At 31.5% G+C, this 19,505-nt stretch overlaps 1 protein-coding gene and 1 long non-coding RNA gene across 11 annotated transcripts in view; one reads left to right on the top strand and one right to left on the bottom strand.

The window, feature by feature from the left end:
• LOC143231773 (uncharacterized) overlaps nucleotides 1–3,159 on the bottom strand; it is a 16,129-nt gene extending 12,970 nt beyond the window's left edge. Inside the window, exon 1 of the mRNA XM_076466419.1 lies at nucleotides 2,825–3,159. Coding sequence (XP_076322534.1) covers nucleotides 2,825–2,861 — 37 coding nt within the window. The 5' untranslated portion in view covers nucleotides 2,862–3,159. The remainder of the gene's footprint in view (nucleotides 1–2,824) is intronic.
• Nucleotides 1–17,563, top strand: part of LOC143231776 (uncharacterized) — a 21,040-nt gene extending 3,477 nt beyond the window's left edge. The window contains exons 2-6 of one of the 10 annotated variants that reach the window (XR_013017174.1): nucleotides 2,103–2,176; nucleotides 6,422–6,487; nucleotides 7,641–7,746; nucleotides 14,008–14,166; nucleotides 16,419–17,563. This is a non-coding gene — a long non-coding RNA (uncharacterized LOC143231776). Of the gene's footprint in view, nucleotides 1–2,102; nucleotides 2,177–2,645; nucleotides 2,711–6,421; nucleotides 6,488–7,640; nucleotides 7,747–13,596; nucleotides 13,656–14,007; nucleotides 15,078–16,418 lie in introns of those variants that run through there. The other 9 variants (XR_013017175.1, XR_013017178.1, XR_013017176.1 and 6 more) reach the window with 9 other exon arrangements.
• Nucleotides 17,564–19,505: the final 1,942 nt, after the last annotated feature.

Genomic DNA, 19,505 nt, shown 5'->3' on the forward strand with positions numbered 1-19,505 from the left:
AGAATATATAACACATTTCCCAGATTGGTGAAGAGTATGGCTGGTTTAGAAATAGTGTAGTCTCCCACATCATGTCATCATATCTAATTCTTTAGACTCAAGGTGTGTCCTTTGTACTCTTCCAAAGGGTGCTTCTTTTCTTCCCTTGCACCAATTCAGTGTGTGATTCTATCTGATTATATAAGCACAGCTGATGTACCATTTTAGAAGTTAGTTTTTCTATACATAAAATGTACTTCCTCTCCACTCAAAATGAGTGCTTCAATTCTCCACTAAAACTCAAAACAGTAATTTGATAGAACTGAATAGAGGAAGTTGCACGTATAATGAGTGTATAGCACTTTCCTTTGAGGAGGATTATCCATGATAATTTGCATGAGAGACATTAAAATGAGTGATTTCCAAAGGATGGGAGGAAAAATACTTGTGGCATGTTTTTCTTCCTTTTTTGTCACATAAAGGGCAGCACTAAATGAGACTAGTTATATGAAATACATTTTCAGTATAGGAAACATAACTTTCACTGTTGCCCTGCTTAATATCTTATTTTGTTGAAAATCACCTATATTTTCATGAAAATTGGGATCATCTAGAAATTTTTCCTCTCTCCAGTATATTTTCTTGGCCTCCAAATTAACAAGGCTACTTATATCCAATTTTATATTGTAAGCCTCGATATGGATATATCATCCAGTTGTAAAAGAGACCCAAGGCATCTCTCAGTCCAAACTTGTTAATTTGGAGGCCACAAAAATATCCTGGATGGAGGGAAAAATTTCTAGAAGATCCCAAAATATTAAAGAGTCAGTGAGTTTAATACAAAGGTAGATGATGTGAAAAAAGATTGAAGTAGGTGATGCAACTTTGAACATTTTATAGTTTTAAGTCAGCTTTATCATACTAATAAGATATAGTGTATAATGTAAGCCAGTAGTGAAAAGGAAAGGATGGTTTTCTGTGGACAAATATTTAGTCCCATCTTTTAAAGTAAGGTGTACTTTTTCTGAATTCAGCTTGACAGTGAGGATGAATCACATATATTAGCCTGGTTTTGCTTGTGTTATTCAGTTGTTATAGTAGTGAGGTGCAAAATGTGTATAATGTAAGTTCTGTGGTTCCTGGGACACAAACAGCACAGTATAAAGATAGACTTTAATACAATAACAGTTTCCTTACTTGACTATTTTCCATATATTACAACAAAGGTATTTCTGCTGAATTAGACAATGATTGAAGATGGAAATTGGTCATTTAGCATACACATTATGCTATGATCTTTTTATAGATGATTTATGGACAAAATTGAAAGTGCTTTTGTTGTTATTTTTTAAAGCTTTTAACATCTGGGAAAATAAGGTTAACACAATATATGCAAATCAAGAAATTTTAAGAGTTTGGAAAATTTGTACCTTATGGACCATCACACTTTAATGTTATTACCTTAAAATTGAAACTGTTTATTTAAACCACATCTGAAACATAAAACCATTTTTATCAAAATCTAATTTCAAAGATACCCAAGAATAATTAACTTCTTAAAGTTTTAGGTCAATTAGGAATTGTATTTTTTTAATTAGATTTAGTTCTCTGTGAAGAGATTTATTTTGTTGTTGATTAATTAATGAAATTCTTATTGTAGTTTTGTTCTTATTTATTTTTCAGTTGTGTAAATAATCAGAATACTTAATACTTTTACACAGTATTATTTGTTTAAGGGTTAATTTATCTTTTAAGAACAACTTTCAGGTTTCCTGCTTCCCTTGGAACTATTTCATTGTAAATCATGTTCAGTTTTGATGGCCATAATAATGCATTATTGAAAATACTTCTTTCATTGTAGTAAGTTTCTACAAAATGAGGTCAATCTTATTCCACACATTTTGATAAACTTATCACACAATCTGCACTACATTTGGATGTTGACTTTCTAGACTATGTTTAAGCAGATCAAAGACAAAAACAAAACAGCATTTTATGCTTCAATAAAACTGAATTGTGTTGGCAATCCAAATATTTTGTGTTAAGGCCTTCAAAACAAATACAGATAATAATTATTCACTAATGGATATAAACTAAACTGAGTTCTTTTTTGTCTTCAATAGTGTTTGCTAATTCAGAACCTGTTAGAGGGTTTGAAGAAGGTGCACTCCAGATGTGCTTTGCTGATCTTAGGCAGGTTAGTAAACCTTTACAAAAGTCTACTATTTAAGTTCATATTAAAAGATATTACAAGTAATGTAAACATTGCTTTTGGACTAAATACATTTTATGTGGTTGCTGTAGAATAGTCATTAATATTGTATACGTATGTAACATAGGCATACATTATGTATATAGATATGTAATTAACAGTTACATTATGGAAGACATTAAACCTTGTAGAATGATATATGCTCATAGGAAGAAAAGTATGCAACTCTCATGAAATGCCTTTCAAAAATGAAACTAGTTAATGAAATTATTTCCTTAAAACTTGATAACAAACTTTCATTAAAGTAAGTAGTTTCAGCAAAAGTTTTATTTTGTAAATATTTTTTGGATTTTTCTAATAAAAATTCATTATTTAATGTAGTTATTTACACTTGGACTCTGAGTAGTTCACATGCAAAGTAATTTTTATGTAAAGAATACTTTTTACCTTACAGTTTTTACATTTCATTTGCATAACCTCTAGAACCTCATAAATGAACATCAATTGCTGTTTTTTAAGGTAAATATTTGAACTTTATTTTCTCTTTTATGCACTGTATTACTAACTCTATCATCATCAACAGAGAGTGCAGGGAAATGTTTTTCAAATTAACAAATAAAAATGTGTACATACCTTTTACATCTTTATAGAAATTTATTAGTATAGTCATCTTTTTCACATATTCGTAATTTAACGTCTTTATCTTTTCATTTATAGTTTATTTTTAATTATCCTTTAAAATTCTTTGTCACTATTTATTCTGATATGTTAACTGATACCAATAGGCCTTTTATGAAGAAGTTATTTTGACAAATTTCCGACATAGATGTGTTGCAAAAACAGGATGGCTGTTATGGATACCATCTTGTTTATAAAGCTTTCACAATCCATGTAACAAGTTAAGCTTATAAAAACCATTAAATCACTCATATATGATTTTTAAAACATAAATTATACATAGTCAACTAAAATATAAAAATTAGATTTAAGTATAGTTCAACTGTCTCTAACTATAGCATTTTGAGGTAACAAACCACTGTAAGTGCTGTAGACAATAGTACTGCAGGCTGTTACTTCTACTTTAGAACAAAAACTGTTCACCAATTTCATAATAACTGTTGATGGAGTGGAGTGTACACTGAGCTCTTTATAACAGCTTTGTACATTTGTATTAACTAATTACTTGTACATCATAAATTTGTTTCCAATGTATAGAAGATTGGCATAGCACCCATAAAAGGCTGTAAAATCTATTTCTGTTTTTCAGTGGATTCAGTTCTAAGACTGCATATATCGTATGTCTCAAAAGGACATGTAAAAACACATTGGCATCTTGACAGTTGTATGCATTGCGAGCTTATGTGTTTAGTCAGTTTCTGTTAAATTGGAGATTTTTTTTTATATAACTTGGATCATGTGACAAGCAAACTATGTGAGCAAACTATTTATTTTAAATGTTTCTGTTGTAACAAAGAATTAAAACTTGGATAACATAAACATTAAATTATATACTATAATGTTAATTTCATTCACATGCATGGATTGTAAAGATGTTTAATTTTTGTACATAATTCAGTAATTTGCATATACATTAATTTTAAAATGCTGCTGTTCTGATCAGATAAACAGATATGAATTTCAGTGTTATTTTGTTTATCAACACTACTCATCATTGAGTTTCTGATGTGAATACTTAAGACCATGTCATTTAAATACTTCTGTGTGCATTTTAATCTGGAATTTTTTGCCTGTTGGCTTCAGTCAAGAACACTTTTTATATATCTGGGAACCAAATATATACACGAGATTCACATTCATTGTCAGTGACATCCGTCAATGTATTTATGGCATTTGTACTTGTGATTATAAATGTCACACATGTTTGTAATTGATACATTTTTTGTTGACTTCGCTCTCTTGAACTTCGAGGAATCCAGTTACATGTCTTATCACAGCTGTAAGTGAGAGTGACTTATTTTGTCAAGTAATTCTTGGAATTGTGATTTCTTCATGAAGTTATTTGCTTTTATTCTCTTTTTTTATATTTTTCTGTTGACTAATTCACTGGACCTTTCTACAGGCTTTAAAAGAATTTCAAAGTAATTGTTAATCAGATTGTTTACTTCTGTTATAATTATTTTGGTGAACTTTGTATTTGGTCATTCTAATTTGCTTGAGAAACATCTCTAGAATACTTTAGAATCCTCTTTTCTTAGTCTTGCCTGAAACATCAGTCTAGTCTAGTTATCTGAATGGTAAATGGTGAACAAGTTTTTGTATTTGTCTAGTTCATCCCATAGTTCTGATGCTCATGAACTGTCATAGTTAGTAACCTGTATGGTCACTTCTGTCTGATTGTTAATTGAGAACTTTTTTTTATTAACTACTAGATACTAGTTACTCATTACTTTTTTATCCTGTGTTTTGACTAATAATCTGCTTCCATATTCTTGGAAATTTCAAAGAACTATTTATTTAGTGGTCATGGCTGAAAATCAATCATTAGTCTTCTTGATACAGAGACTGGTTGATATATATACAGTAGTTTTAATATTCAGTGACCATCATGGAGGTCTGTTTTCTCTTTTTTTAACTCAAGGGAGTTTCAAGTTTGTATTATGTGAATTTTGTTGCATATTGCTTTTTCTTTGTATTAGAGGATGATCTTGTGTGTGTCTCAGGTTAATAGGCTGGCTTTTATTGGTCACTAGCCATTGTTAGGGAAGGTTGTATAAAGTTTTACTTGTACAGGTCTCATGCTTTTCTAGGTACAAGGAAGCACTGTGCTGGTATATGGAATCCTCTCTTACTTCACAAAAGAAATATTGTTTTTATAAACACCTAAAGTTAAAAAAAGGACAAAACAGTTACATTATTTAACTAGTGTTTCAAGCAACTGCCCTTCATTAGGTTTGATATTGTTTAAGGTTATTTAATTTTCTCAAGTTTCAACATAACTGTTCATTGTTATTTGTGAATCTTTTCCACTTTTAGAAAGAAATTAAGGATGTTTATTGGATAGCACTGTTAAAATCTATAACAGTATGACATCATTCTCAGTCCTAGAATTAATGACCTTTGTGCATCTCTTAAAAAAATTTCAAAACAACTTTGTAATTTATTTTTATTTTTTTATTAATATCACCTGTATTTTAATTCATTTTTCTATTTCCTGTATATTAGTATTGTTTCCTATATATTAATATCACCTATATTTTTATTCATTTTTCTATTTCCCATATATTAGTATTGTTTCCTATCATATATTAGTATTGTTTCCTATATATTAATATCACCTGTATTTTTATTCATTTTTCTATTTCCCGTATATTAGTATTGTTTCCTATATATTAATATCACCTATATTTTTATTCATTTTTCTATTTCCCATATATTAGTATTGTTTCCTATATATTAATATCACCTGTATTTTTATTCATTTTTCTATTTCCCATATATTAGTATTGTTTCCTATATATTTCTTTACATTATCATTTTCTGTAATTCCCATTCCTTTTTATTTTTCTATTCTGTGAAAACTGTTTTAACATCTTTTTAACTGTTGTCACTGCCATCTTTCATGTAATGCACACATTTTTTTATGTACATCTAAACATGACAGGAATGTCTTCTGTTATTATTGACATAAATGACATCAACATCTGTACTTGTAATGTGCCCTACTAATCATTGCTCTTTATTATCCTAAAAAAGAATAGTTAATCTAGTTAAGATATTTTATGTCACCTTTATTGGGTTATATGTAGTACTGATAAAGATTTAAACACTCATTCAGTTTTACATGTACATAAATAGTCAAAGGATTGTTAGGCTAGTTTAGCCTGCTTGAAATGAATAGTGTATTTTGTTCAGTTTAAATTCTTGCTCTTGCTCAGTATGTTAGTTATTGCTATTTCTTTTACAAAAGTTTAGTAATGCATTTGAAAGCCACGCTGTGTAACATTGAATAGATTCAAAATAGTTATTTGTATCTGAATAGACCTATTCACCTAAAAGTTCCATCAGTCTATAGAAATACAGAGATAAAAGTTACAGTTTTGTATATCACCTTTTGAGTATATGTATAAAGATTGGCTCTGCTTACTGTTAATAGGAAGATTTTGAATTTTTCATGAAACATTAAGTTATGAAGTACTTTATAAAAATGATAAACGTAGCATGAGATGGACTTAAAAATTGAAATAACTTTATTTTAACTAAACATTTTAGTAAACTGAAAACATTGAAGATCTACATGTTGCATTCTTTGGAAATAAGAAGCTTTATGGCTGTCAGGTATTTACAGTGTTAAAGAGTATAATGTGTGTGGTAGAAGGAACACTCTAAATGTCCCTCTGGTGTTAATATATATAATAAACAGTTTGTGTCATGCTTCTTTGTTTTAATAGTAATGGTCTACAATTTATATCATTGTTTTGTAACAAAACTACCAATTGATATTGTTAGGTCAACTATGGTATTTATGTTGTGAATGTTTAATATACATATTGGTTTGTTTTTTATTCTTGTTAACTTTGGTGATAGAACAAAACAATTTAATTCAGAAATTATTTAGATTTAGAATTGATATTTTGTCTTTATTGAGCTTAGAGTAAGTTATTGCACAGTACATTTTTAAGCTTAATTATAAAACAAATAATACCCTAGGCTCACTTATTGCACCATGATAAGTTAAATAGCATTTTATTTATATTTTTTCAGTTGTTTATTAACATTGAGGTATAGACAAAAGTAAGATAAAAGTTACCAAGGGTTTCAATGGAGTAGCATTTCAACTAAGCCTTTGTTACAATAATGTTTTACACCCAATGCTTATATTTAGGCCATTAAATACACCTTCTGTTACTAATGTTAAGATCAGATGATAGCTAGTTGTGTCTAAGTGTGAATGTATTTAAAGTACGTAATTCCCTCCAGTCTTACACTGTTAAATTAGGGATAGCTAGCAATTAGGGATAGCTAGCTGACTTCCCTGTCTAGTTTTACACTGTTAAATTAGGGATAGCTAGCTGACTTCCCTCTAGTCTTACACTGTTAAATTAGGGATAGCTAGCTGACTTCCGTCTAGTTTTAGACTTCTAAATTAGGGATGGCTAGTGCAGATAGCCCTCGTGTAGCATTGCATGAAATTCAAAAACAAACAAACAAACATAATTAAAGATGTATTAACTGTGGAAACTCTACTAAGTAAAATAGTTACATATATTTTTCGATATCACATCTTCCAATTATTTTAGTTTAGTCACAGAGTCCATCAGTCTCCTTTCACTAAAACTGATTTCTTATTATTACTTTCTGACTTATGGTGTACAATCCATTCTTCTTATAATTTTTGTTAGTTAATTTACGTATAGCAGTTTACTTTATTTTGGTGCACTGGAATTTATCTTGCAGAATTCTTGTAGTTATATTTTCTTATAACTTCTAGACCTTTTCATGACATGGGACTGGGCAACCTACTTTCATGACTATGAATGAGAAAATAGCAAGTATTTAAGGGTAAACCCACAAGTTGCTGTAGTTCTGCTTGAAAAGTAAGTGGAACATAAAAGTAATCAAAGTTAATTTTAAATGTCACTATATACTGCTTTATTATAAATTGTTAAAGTCTTTCCAATAATTATTATGCATGTTTTGATTTTTAAAAAAGGAAAATGAAAACATATACTCACCTTAAAAGTTGAATGTTTAGTTACCTAGTCATATGTTGCCCTTAAGATACCTGATACTATTGATGAAAGTTGTATGTTTAGTTACCTAGTTATATGTTGTCCTTAAGATACCTGATACTATTGATGAAAGTTGTATGTTTAGTTACCTAGTCATATGTTGCCCTTAAGAAACCTGATACTATTGATGAAAGTTGTATGTTTAGTTACCTAGTTATATGTTGTCCTTAAGAAACCTGATACTATTGATGAAAGTTGTATGTTTAGTTACCTCGTTATATGTTGTCCTTAAGATACCTGATACTATTGATGAAAGTTGTATGTTTAGTTATCTAGTCATATGTTGTGTCCTTAAGATACCTGATACTATTGATGAAAGTTGTATGTTTAGTTACCTAGTCATATGTTGCCCTTAAGATACCTGATACTATTGATGAAAGTTGTATGTTTAGTTACCTAGTCATATGTTGTCCTTAAGATACCTGATACTATTGATGAAAGTTGTATGTTTAGTTACCTAGTCATATGTTGTCCTTAAGATACCTGATACTATTGATGAAAGTTGTATGTTTAGTTACCTAGTCATATGTTGTCCTTAAGATACCTGATACTATTGATGAAAGTTGTATGTTTAGTTACCTAGTCATATGTTGTCCTTAAGATACCTGATACTATTGATAAAAGTTGTATGTTTAGTTACCTCGTTATACGTTGCCCTTAAGAAACCTGATACTATTGATGAAAGTTGTATGTTTAGTTACCTAGTCATATGTTGTCCTTAAGAAACCTGATACTATTGATGAAAGTTGTATGTTTAGTTACCTAGTTATATGTTGCCCTTAAGAAACCTGATACTATTGATGAAAGTTGTATGTTTAGTTACCTAGTTATATGTTGCCCTTAAGATACCTGATACTATTGATGAAAGTTGTATGTTTAGTTACCTAGTCATATGTTGTCCTTAAGATACCTGATACTATTGATGAAAGTTGTATGTTTAGTTACCTAGTCATATGTTGTCCTTAAGATACCTGATACTATAGATGAAAGTTGTATGTTTAGTTACCTAGTCATATGTTGTCCTTAAGATACCTGATACTATTGATGAAAGTTGTATGTTTAGTTACCTAGTCATATGTTGTCCTTAAGATACCTGATACTATTGATGAAAGTTGTATGTTTAGTTACCTAGTCATATGTTGTCCTTAAGATACCTGATACTATAGATGAAAGTTGTATGTTTAGTTACCTAGTCATATGTTGCCCTTAAGATACCTGATACTATTGATGAAAGTTGTATGTTTAGTTACCTAGTTATATGTTGTCCTTAAAATACCTGATACTATTGATGAAAGTTGTATGTTTAGTCACCTAGTTATATGTTGTCCTTAAGATACCTGATACTATTGATGAAAGTTGTATGTTTAGTTACCTAGTCATATGTTGTCCTTAAGATACCTGATACTATTGATGAAAGTTGTATGTTTAGTTACCTAGTTATATGTTGTCCTTAAGATACCTGATACTATTGATGAAAGTTGTATGTTTAGTTACCTAGTTATATGTTGTCCTTAAGATACCTGATATAATTGATGAAAGTTGTATGTTTAGTTACCTAGTCATATGTTGTCCTTAAGATACCTGATACTATTGATGAAAGTTGTATGTTTAGTTACCTAGTCATATGTTGTCCTTAAGAAACCTGATACTATTGATGAAAGTTGTATGTTTAGTTACCTAGTCATATGTTGTCCTTAAGATACCTGATACTATTGATGAAAGTTGTATGTTTAGTTACCTAGTTACATGTTGTCCTTAAGATACCTGATACTATTGATGAAAGTTGTATGTTTAGTTACCTAGTTATATGTTGTCCTTAAGAAACCTGATACTATTGATGAAAGTTGTATGTTTAGTTACCTAGTCATATGTTGTCCTTAAGATACCTGATACTATTGATGAAAGTTGTATGTTTAGTTACCTAGTTATGTTGTCCTTAAGATACCTGATACTGTTGATGAAAGTTGTATGTTTAGTTACCTAGTTATATGTTGTCCTTAAGATACCTGATACTATTGATGAAAGTTGTATGTTTAGTTACCTAGTCATATGTTGTCCTTAAGATACCTGATACTATTGATGAAAGTTGTATGTTTAGTTACCTAGTTATATGTGGTCCTTAAGATACCTGATACTATTGATGAAAGTTGTATGTTTAGTTACCTAGTTATGTGTTGTCCTTAAGAAACCTGATACTATTGATGAAAGTTGTATGTTTAGTTACCTCGTTATATGTTGCCCTTAAGATACCTGATACTATTGATGAAAGTTGTATGTTTAGTTACCTAGTTATATGTTGTCCTTAAGATACCTGATACTATTGATGAAAGTTGTATGTTTAGTTACCTAGTTATATGTTGTCCTTAAAATACCTGATACTATTGATGAAAGTTGTATGTTTAGTCACCTAGTTATATGTTGTCCTTAAGATACCTGATACTATTGATGAAAGTTGTATGTTTAGTTACCTAGTCATATGTTGTCCTTAAGATACCTGATACTATTGATGAAAGTTGTATGTTTAGTTACCTTGTTATATGTTGCCCTTAAGATACCTGATACTATTGATGAAAGTTGTATGTTTAGTTACCTAGTTATATGTTGTCCTTAAGATACCTGATATAATTGATGAAAGTTGTATGTTTAGTTACCTAGTCATATGTTGTCCTTAAGATACCTGATACTATTGATGAAAGTTGTATGTTTAGTTACCTAGTCATATGTTGTCCTTAAGATACCTGATACTATTGATGAAAGTTGTATGTTTAGTTACCTAGTCATATGTTGTTTTTAAGAAACCTGATACTATTGATGAAAGTTGTATGTTTAGTTACCTAGTCATATGTTGTCCTTAAGATACCTGATACTATTGATGAAAGTTGTATGTTTAGTTACCTAGTTACATGTTGTCCTTAAGATACCTGATACTATTGATGAAAGTTGTATGTTTAGTTACCTAGTTATATGTTGTCCTTAAGAAACCTGATACTATTGATGAAAGTTGTATGTTTAGTTACCTAGTCATATGTTGTCCTTAAGATACCTGATACTATTGATGAAAGTTGTATGTTTAGTTACCTAGTTATGTTGTCCTTAAGATACCTGATACTGTTGATGAAAGTTGTATGTTTAGTTACCTAGTTATATGTTGTCCTTAAGATACCTGATACTATTGATGAAAGTTGTATGTTTAGTTACCTAGTCATATGTTGTCCTTAAGATACCTGATACTATTGATGAAAGTTGTATGTTTAGTTACCTAGTTATATGTGGTCCTTAAGATACCTGATACTATTGATGAAAGTTGTATGTTTAGTTACCTAGTCATATGTTGCCCTTAAGATACCTGATACTATTGATGAAAGTTGTATGTTTAGTTACCTCGTTATATGTTGTCCTTAAGATACCTGATACTATAGATGAAAGTTGTATGTTTAGTTACCTAGTCATATGTTGTCCTTAAGATACCTGATACTATTGATGAAAGTTGTATGTTTAGTTACCTCGTTATATGTTGTCCTTAAGATACCTGATACTATAGATGAAAGTTGTATGTTTGGTTACCTAGTCATATGTTGCCCTTAAGATACCTGATACTATTGATGAAAGTTGTATGTTTAGTTACCTCGTTATATGTTGTCCTTAAGATGCCTGATACTATAGATGAAAGTTGTATGTTTAGTTACCTAGTCATATGTTGCCCTTAAGATACCTGATACTATTGATGTCTTACTCCAAGACATGTCCTGCAAGATGTCAAGTTTCATTTTTTAAATTAAAAGTTAAGTCTTATTTAGTTTCTCAACTAGCCTTTGACAGGTGTAAATACAAATTTAGAAAGAATGAAGGTAAGTGGATAAATAGTTGTAGACTGTGAATAAAGTAATGTTTTATTTTTTCTTTCTTTAATGTTAGTTTATTTTTTAGTATATGTGTTTAGAACAAAACTAAACCTCCTAAGCTAGCTGAATCTTGTGTTTGAGATTATAGCAAAACATTTGCTTGCATTGAGGGTACCATGACAGATGAATCAATACCTTCTAATCATCATAAGTATGGTGGTATGTTAGACGTACATAATATTCATTACTCATTTAATTTTTATTTGAAGTATATAGGTATTTTGTTTTGATCAGAAGTTGGAAACAGTTGTAGATTTTATTACCAAAAAGTTTCTCACCGTAGATTTTTTTTATCATAGTAATATATTAAACATAACTTGAGAATTCTCTGTATTAATACCATAATTATTAATGAATCAATTTTAACTGTCGAGAGTTTAATAATAGTTGAATGTCTGTTGTATAGTCAGTTAATCGTACATGCATACAATTTGCACATATTCACAAGATGATAGGTTCCAATGCTTCAAATTAAATAAACATTCTTAGATTATCATCTCCACGTGTAATGTGAGAGGAATAAAACATTGAATACAAAGTAGATAAATATTATCAATATATTATTTTTCTTAGGTAGATAGAAATAAAATCTTAAATTTAAGGTATAATGTTTATAACTAAAATTCTATTTTACATTTTGAAGTTAATGATCATGAATGTGTTAGTTAATTTTGCCATAATTAGTTTCATTTAATAGAAAACCACTTAAATTCAGAATGTTTGTTTATTCATATATTTAACAGTGCTTACCTCAAATTTGCACAATTAATTGATACTTTCTTGCATATAAATACGATAGTTTTCCTTAACCTTTTTTTTATGATAACTAGGTGTTCAGGCTTTTTATAGTGAAAGAACACCTCATATCTGTTAAAGCATGTCTTGTTAGTTGGCATAACTAAGAATATAGGTACTTGTAGGAATATCATGAAGTATATATTTTGTATAGGTTGATCTGTAAGAAATTTTGAAAATTTTATATTTAAGGCTGTTCTATGTGTAAGCTTCTTTATAATAGAAGTTATATATGGTTTTAACTGTCAGCTTTGAGTTGTACTTTATTCATCAGCACTTCCCAAATCTGTGGCCCAACAAAGATACCACCTTTTAGTTTTCACTTCACTAACTTTTTGAAACTTATAAGACAGATGGAGTGATGGAAGAAACATATCTTGATGATTTACTGAAAGTAGGAACTCAACTTTCTGTTTTCCTGGAATGTAATTCTCTCAGTGGTCTTTCCTTTTTTTTTTTTGAAATGAATTTTATGATATCGGCTATCCCAGACAGACTACAGTGTTTGGTATACTCACTTTATAGACTTAGCAGTAGTGGATATTTGATTGCTTCAGGTATAAGCTGCATGTTCTACTATGTTCACAGCATTAATAACAGGAACCAATGGCTTAGTGTTCCCATTATGTAAAATCACAGTTTTCACACTAACTTTAGATGTATTGGTAAAATGTTTTCTTTCATGAGAATATATTCAGTAATTGATTCTTCAATTAGTGCATCAACATTTGTACAGAAACACAAAGTATCTTGCATGCTGTAGTGAGAAGCAAGACTTTTATGACAAATTCCATTGCCGTAAATGAAAGTTTCCCATGCTGTTTCAGTATAAAACAAGTCACATATCTGATCATTTAGCTCATCTTGTGTGATCAGATGAGGCAGTTTATGCTGAGATGCCACAGGGGTAAAATTACTAAATGAAGGAAGTAAAGATGATTCATTGTCTTTTTTGCAGTATAACTTTTATTTCCCACTTTGCTGCTGGATGTGACACAAGAAAATCATCCCCATGAGGTACTGGTTTCATCACAATCTCTGGATATTTAGTGTATTGTTTAGTTTTCTCTGAATATTCAGAAATACTAATGCAAAAATAACAGTAAGTTAGATGATCTTTGGGCTCACACTGTATCATTGAAATTGTCAATGACACATTTGCTCTTCTTTTATTTAGCCACTATGTGAGCCAGATTTGGAAACTGTACAACACAAATGTAGCATAAACTGTTTAGGTGGTTTTTGGACTTGAAGTGAAAGCAGTCAGTACATAAAATAATTTTCTAAAAAGTATAAAAGAATTATGTTTAGAGAACTAGTTTAAAATATTTTAAAAACAAAATTTTGATTTTATTTGATTATATCACAGGTATGATGTGAGGAAGATGGACTTTGTTTTGAGTGTGCACAGAGCCAGACAAAGTAACCAACTGAGTTAGTGAGTGAAAAGCAGTTGAGAGAGAGGTGTAACACTCTGCCCATTTTAAGCTCAGTTGAAGGACTCCTCAAATGTTCCTGGGCAGAAAAGGTGAACATGGGAATGAAGCAAAATTGGTGCAAGTCATAATAATTTTATGAAGAACAAGTAGCACATATGAACAATATATATATGGAGTTTTACACCAATACAATACAGTTACTGTTTGAAGTTATCAAATATTTATTCCTTTTGTTCATTAAACTTTCTATGTAAACGTACTTTCACAGTATAAACCTATTGAACTGAGCTGATTGTATGGTATTACACATATTGTTGATAAAGTAGTGAGATACTACAGTATCTTAAAATCTAGAGGTGATGGACAAATTCTGGTCACATATCTGAAACCAAAACTATTTAATTACCAAGAATCACTTGAGTTTTCTCTAGTAGCAAATGATTTGTTATGCAGTGTTACCTAAAACATTGTTTAGGGCAAATGTGTGTGTGTGCAGACTTATAAAAGAATTGATTGTTTGATGAATTTGTGTTATAAAGATAAAAGGTTTTTTTTTGTTTTTTACTTTACAATGGTGTGTTTACACTTTATATTTTATAATGCATGCTTTTGAACCAATTGCAATGTTTATTTATTTGTGAAAAGTGTACTATAGTTTTAAAATTTTGTGAGAGACAAAAACGTTTATGACACTAAATTATTAAAATTATTTGACCCATATGTTGCTTTATTTCTCAGTTTTAAATCACTTTTTGTTTAGCCCATTTATTGTGTTATAGAATAGGGAAAGTGTGTGATTCTGAGGGAAGTTTGATATTATAATTAAATTGTGATCATAACACAAATAATAAAAAAGACATTAAACACGGGTCAGTGTAATAGTTCTCTTCTAATTTTCCATTTGATGTAATAGCTAGCTCATAACTGTTTGGTCTCAAGGTAATATATAGATAGTAGCAAATGAACTTGAATCATCTAATAAACTGTTGTCGTGACACAACTAAATTCCTTGTGTTTTTTGAATATAACTTAACAACTAATTGTAAAATTACATACAGATATTAGAATATAAACAAACCTCGTAGTCTAATAAATAGCAGCTATGATAGATCTAAACTGTCTTCTTTATGATTCAACACACTGATATATTTGTGTTAAGAGAGTCATCTGTATAAACAATATTTGTAAAGATGTGTTTTCAAAACAAACACCAAGGGCCTTTATGAGATTTTTAGAATGGTACTTAATACAGTTTTTCAAGTGTAGTCCCAGTTATTACTGGAATAAACATCTTCATGTGGATACAAAGTAAAATTGCCAACCTGGTATGTGGTGAAGTAAAATGTGTTATCTTTGTTAACCTAAAGATGACCTAGGAAGGTTGTAACGTTGTTCTCTTCTTATCAATGAAAGTATTAATACCCATACCAGCCGTTCTGAGATACATTTTTATTTCAAGTGGGGTTTCCGTCATGAAGATTTTTTTTTTCTGTTGCGAAAGAAAGAAATACATTTGTGTAATTTCGGTGTATGAAAACTATAAAAACAATAAATAAAATAATAAAGACATTTTTGTTTTTTCTTATTAATTTGCTAAACTGCAATTCAACAAACATAACATATTCTTCAGAATATTGGTTAAATTGTGGTGAATTATATATTGGTGAAGCAAATCGTTTAAAATTAAAGATAAATATATACAATCTCTTTATACGTAAGGTCCCCAAAACAAGGAGCATTTCATACCTACAAACACTTTAATGAAAGTATTTTGAGAAAATTTTAAATTCAGAAAGAATCCTGTTTTTCACGTTTCCTAACTTTGTGTCCCAGCATAACGTGTTGGTCCGGCACGGCCAAGCGTGTTAAGACGTTTGACTCGTTATCTGATGATCGCGGGTTTGAATCCCCGTCGCACCAAACATGCTCGCCCTTGCAGCCTTGGGAGCGTTGTAATATGACGGTCAATCCCAGTATTCGTTGGTAAAAGAGTAGCCCAAGAGTTGGCGGTGGGTGGTAATGACTAGCTGCCTTCCCTCTAGTCTTACACTGCTAAATTAGGGACAGCTAAGCAGATAGCCCTCAGTAGCTTTGTGCGAAATTCAAAACAAATAATAAAAGTGTTAATAGCCATGCCAACTGCTCCCTATTGTTATTTCTTATGGGCTTATTTAATAATCTATTTAAATTGTAGTGTTTGCTTTTGATAAATAATTTTATTATCGTTAGATTCTTATTTACTGTGTGTTTGTATTACATGTGTTTTGGATATATATAGTGTGTACCAAAAACATGTATACACACTTTAAATGATTATAACTCAAACTATCTTATTTTACAGATACAGCTGATTTGAAGTAATGGAAGAAGTAAAACTAAGCTTTGATGAAAGGATAGTTATCTTAAAGTGTTACTGGAAGTGTGAGAACGTAGCTGAATTGTAAAGACAGTTTAGAAAGAAGTTTCCACCATCGCGACTCACCATTACTCGTATTAGAGATACGTTTCAAATAAAAGGAACTGTTTAAGACGTCCATAAAGGGCGTTCTGGAAGCCTGCAGTCGTCCACCAGTCCCACACAAGAAGCAGGGCTGTTAAAAAGACTCCACCGATCTCCAAGACAACCTGTTCGGCAAATAGTCCGTGAGACAGGAATCCTAAAATAGAGCGTCCATCGCATGTTGAAGGACGCTCATTGGTAAAGTTTTATTCCAGCACTAGTCCACACCCTTAATGAAGATGACCCTGACTGGATTTTGTGAGTGGTACCTGGCAAAATCTGCAGAGGATGCACAGCTTTCAATCAAGATTGTCTGTAGCAATGAGGCCACATTCAAGTTAAGTGGCTCAGTTAATCGCCACAATTGCACCTACTGGGCTCATCAGAACCCGCCTGTTACGGTTGAACACCACGTAAACTTACCAGTGGTTAACAGTGTGGTGTGGATTATCGGCGTTAGGCATAACTAGAACATTTTTTTTTTTTCGAAAACACAAACACTGGTCTCGTTTATTTGAACTTGTTGCAAGAATCTAGCGTGTCACGCATTCGAGAGCAATTTGGAGATGAGGAGTTTTTTTTTTTTCCAGCAAGATGGAGCACCTCCCCACTACCATCGTAATGTGAGGGCCTATCTTGACAAAACTTTGCCGAACAGATGGATTGGGCCAAGAGGTAGCAGTGAATTACCCCCACGTTCACCAGACCTAACATCTCTGGACTTTTGTTTTATGGGGATACGTCAAAGATAAGGTTTGTAGCACAAAACCTGCAAACATCAATGAACTGAGAGAAGCAGTTGAAAGAGAATGCGCCCAAGTACCAAATAAAATGATTCGTTAAATCTCACCGCGTTATCAGCAGTGCCCGGATCAGAACGGTCATCAGTTCGAACACCTGCGATAACTCAAAAGATTCTACAGTTGCTTCTTAAACTTGGATTATAAAACCTAGATATATCTTAATAAACATTGTATTTATAATCATTCAAAGTGCGTATACATTTTTTGGGACACCCTGTACACAGACTTATCTATTACTGCGGACAATTCACTCTCTCTCGTCGTTTGGGTATTAATATATACACAGAAGGGTCAAGTACACTTGGCCTCTTCCTTTTCTTTGTATATCTAAACTGTTTAATGTGTCAATAAATATTACATGAGAGCCAGAGTAACCCGCACTTGCTCAGGCCCCTATCAGTGCAATGTTCATGCATCATTCACCAATGTATTTGGTATGAACATATTATTTCTCTTTACAGTTCCATCAATCGCACTTCCATTATAGGGGATTAGCTAAAAATATTTACGTAAACTACCTTTTCAATGTTTATTTTGAAGTTCCTCACTAATGTGATATTTAGTTCATAGGTGGCCTGTTTTTATTTTATTTCTTTAATTATTAATTATTAATCTAATGTATACCGGCTCGGCATGACCAAGCGTGTTGAGGCGTTCGTCCCGTAATCCGAAGGTTGCGGGTTCGAAACCCGGTCGCACCAACATCCTCGCTCTTTCAGCCTTGGGGGCGTTATAATGTATCAGTCAATCTCACTATTCTTTGGTGAAAGAGTAGCCCAAGAGTTGGCGGTGGGTGGTGATAACTGGCTGCCTTCCTTCTAGTTTTACACTATTAAATTATGGACGGCTAGCGCAGATAGCACCTCGAGTAGCTTTACGCGAAAATTCAATCTGTCCATCTCACATAGTAGCTCATTTTTTCTCCAATTTTTATCGAAATGTTTTATTGTACTACGTAAGAGTCTGTCTACTATTATTGATATGTTTGAATATTTATGCATAAACTTTGGTGACGCAGATATAGGTATTTTATACCTTCGTGAGTAATGTATTTTGTGTTGTCACTACGGGCAATTTCCGTTATGATTTGGTTTGTTTTGAATGTCGCGCAAAGCTGCACGGGGGCCATCTACCCTAGCTCTCCCTAATTTTGCAGTGTAAGACTAGAGGAAAGGCAGCTAGTCATCAGCACCTACCGCGAACTCTTGGGCTACTCTTTATCACTAAATAGTGGGAATGACTACCACTTATAACGCTCACAAGGATAAAAAGCTGAACAAGTTACGTGGGGCGGAGATTCGAACCCACGATTGCGAGTCTAGCGTCCTTTACAGTAAATGCCCAGCATAGCCAGGTGGGTTAAGGCGTTCGACTCATAATATGAGGGTCGCGAGTTCGAATTCCCGTCGCTCCAAACATTCTCGCCTTTTCAGCCGTGGTAGCGTATAATATGACGATGAATCCTACTATTCGTTGGTAAAGGGTAAACCCAAGAGCTTACACTGCTAAATTAGTAACAGCTAACACAGGTAGCAATCATGTAGTAAATTTCAAAACAAACAAACAAACCTTCACAGTAAGGCTGTCAATTTTTCATCCCGAGTTCATGATCTGCATTTTTATTTTTTATACACGCATCGCGATTTTGGATTTTTAACCAACTTTCGTTAATTGTTATTTAGCGCTAATTTAATCACATATGTACGTTTGATGTCATTTACAGCATTACTACTATTTATACATGTAAATATAATTTGAACCTTCATAAAATATATTTATCTGTACATTCAAAGTTGCTGCTAAACCAGTTTTTTTTATAGTCTTAGAATTAAGTATAATCACGTATAAAAATTATATTCGAAGAACATTAATTGCTTATGAAAAACGTTTCTTTAAACAAACATGAAAAAAACAGATACGTAGACTCCGACACAGTTAGTGTACGACAAAAGATGGTTTATTGATAAATAAACACGAAACTACACAATGAACCATCTGTGCTCTGCCCACCACGTGTATCAAAACCCTATTTTTGCGATGTTTTTTTTATTTGTTTTAAATTTCGCGCAAAGCTACACAAGGTCTACCTGCGCTAGCCGTCCTTAATTTGGCAGTGTATGACCAG

The sequence above is a fragment of the Tachypleus tridentatus genome, chromosome 11, assembly GCF_004210375.1.
Source record: "Tachypleus tridentatus isolate NWPU-2018 chromosome 11, ASM421037v1, whole genome shotgun sequence".
Lineage (NCBI taxonomy): Eukaryota > Metazoa > Arthropoda > Merostomata > Xiphosura > Limulidae > Tachypleus > Tachypleus tridentatus.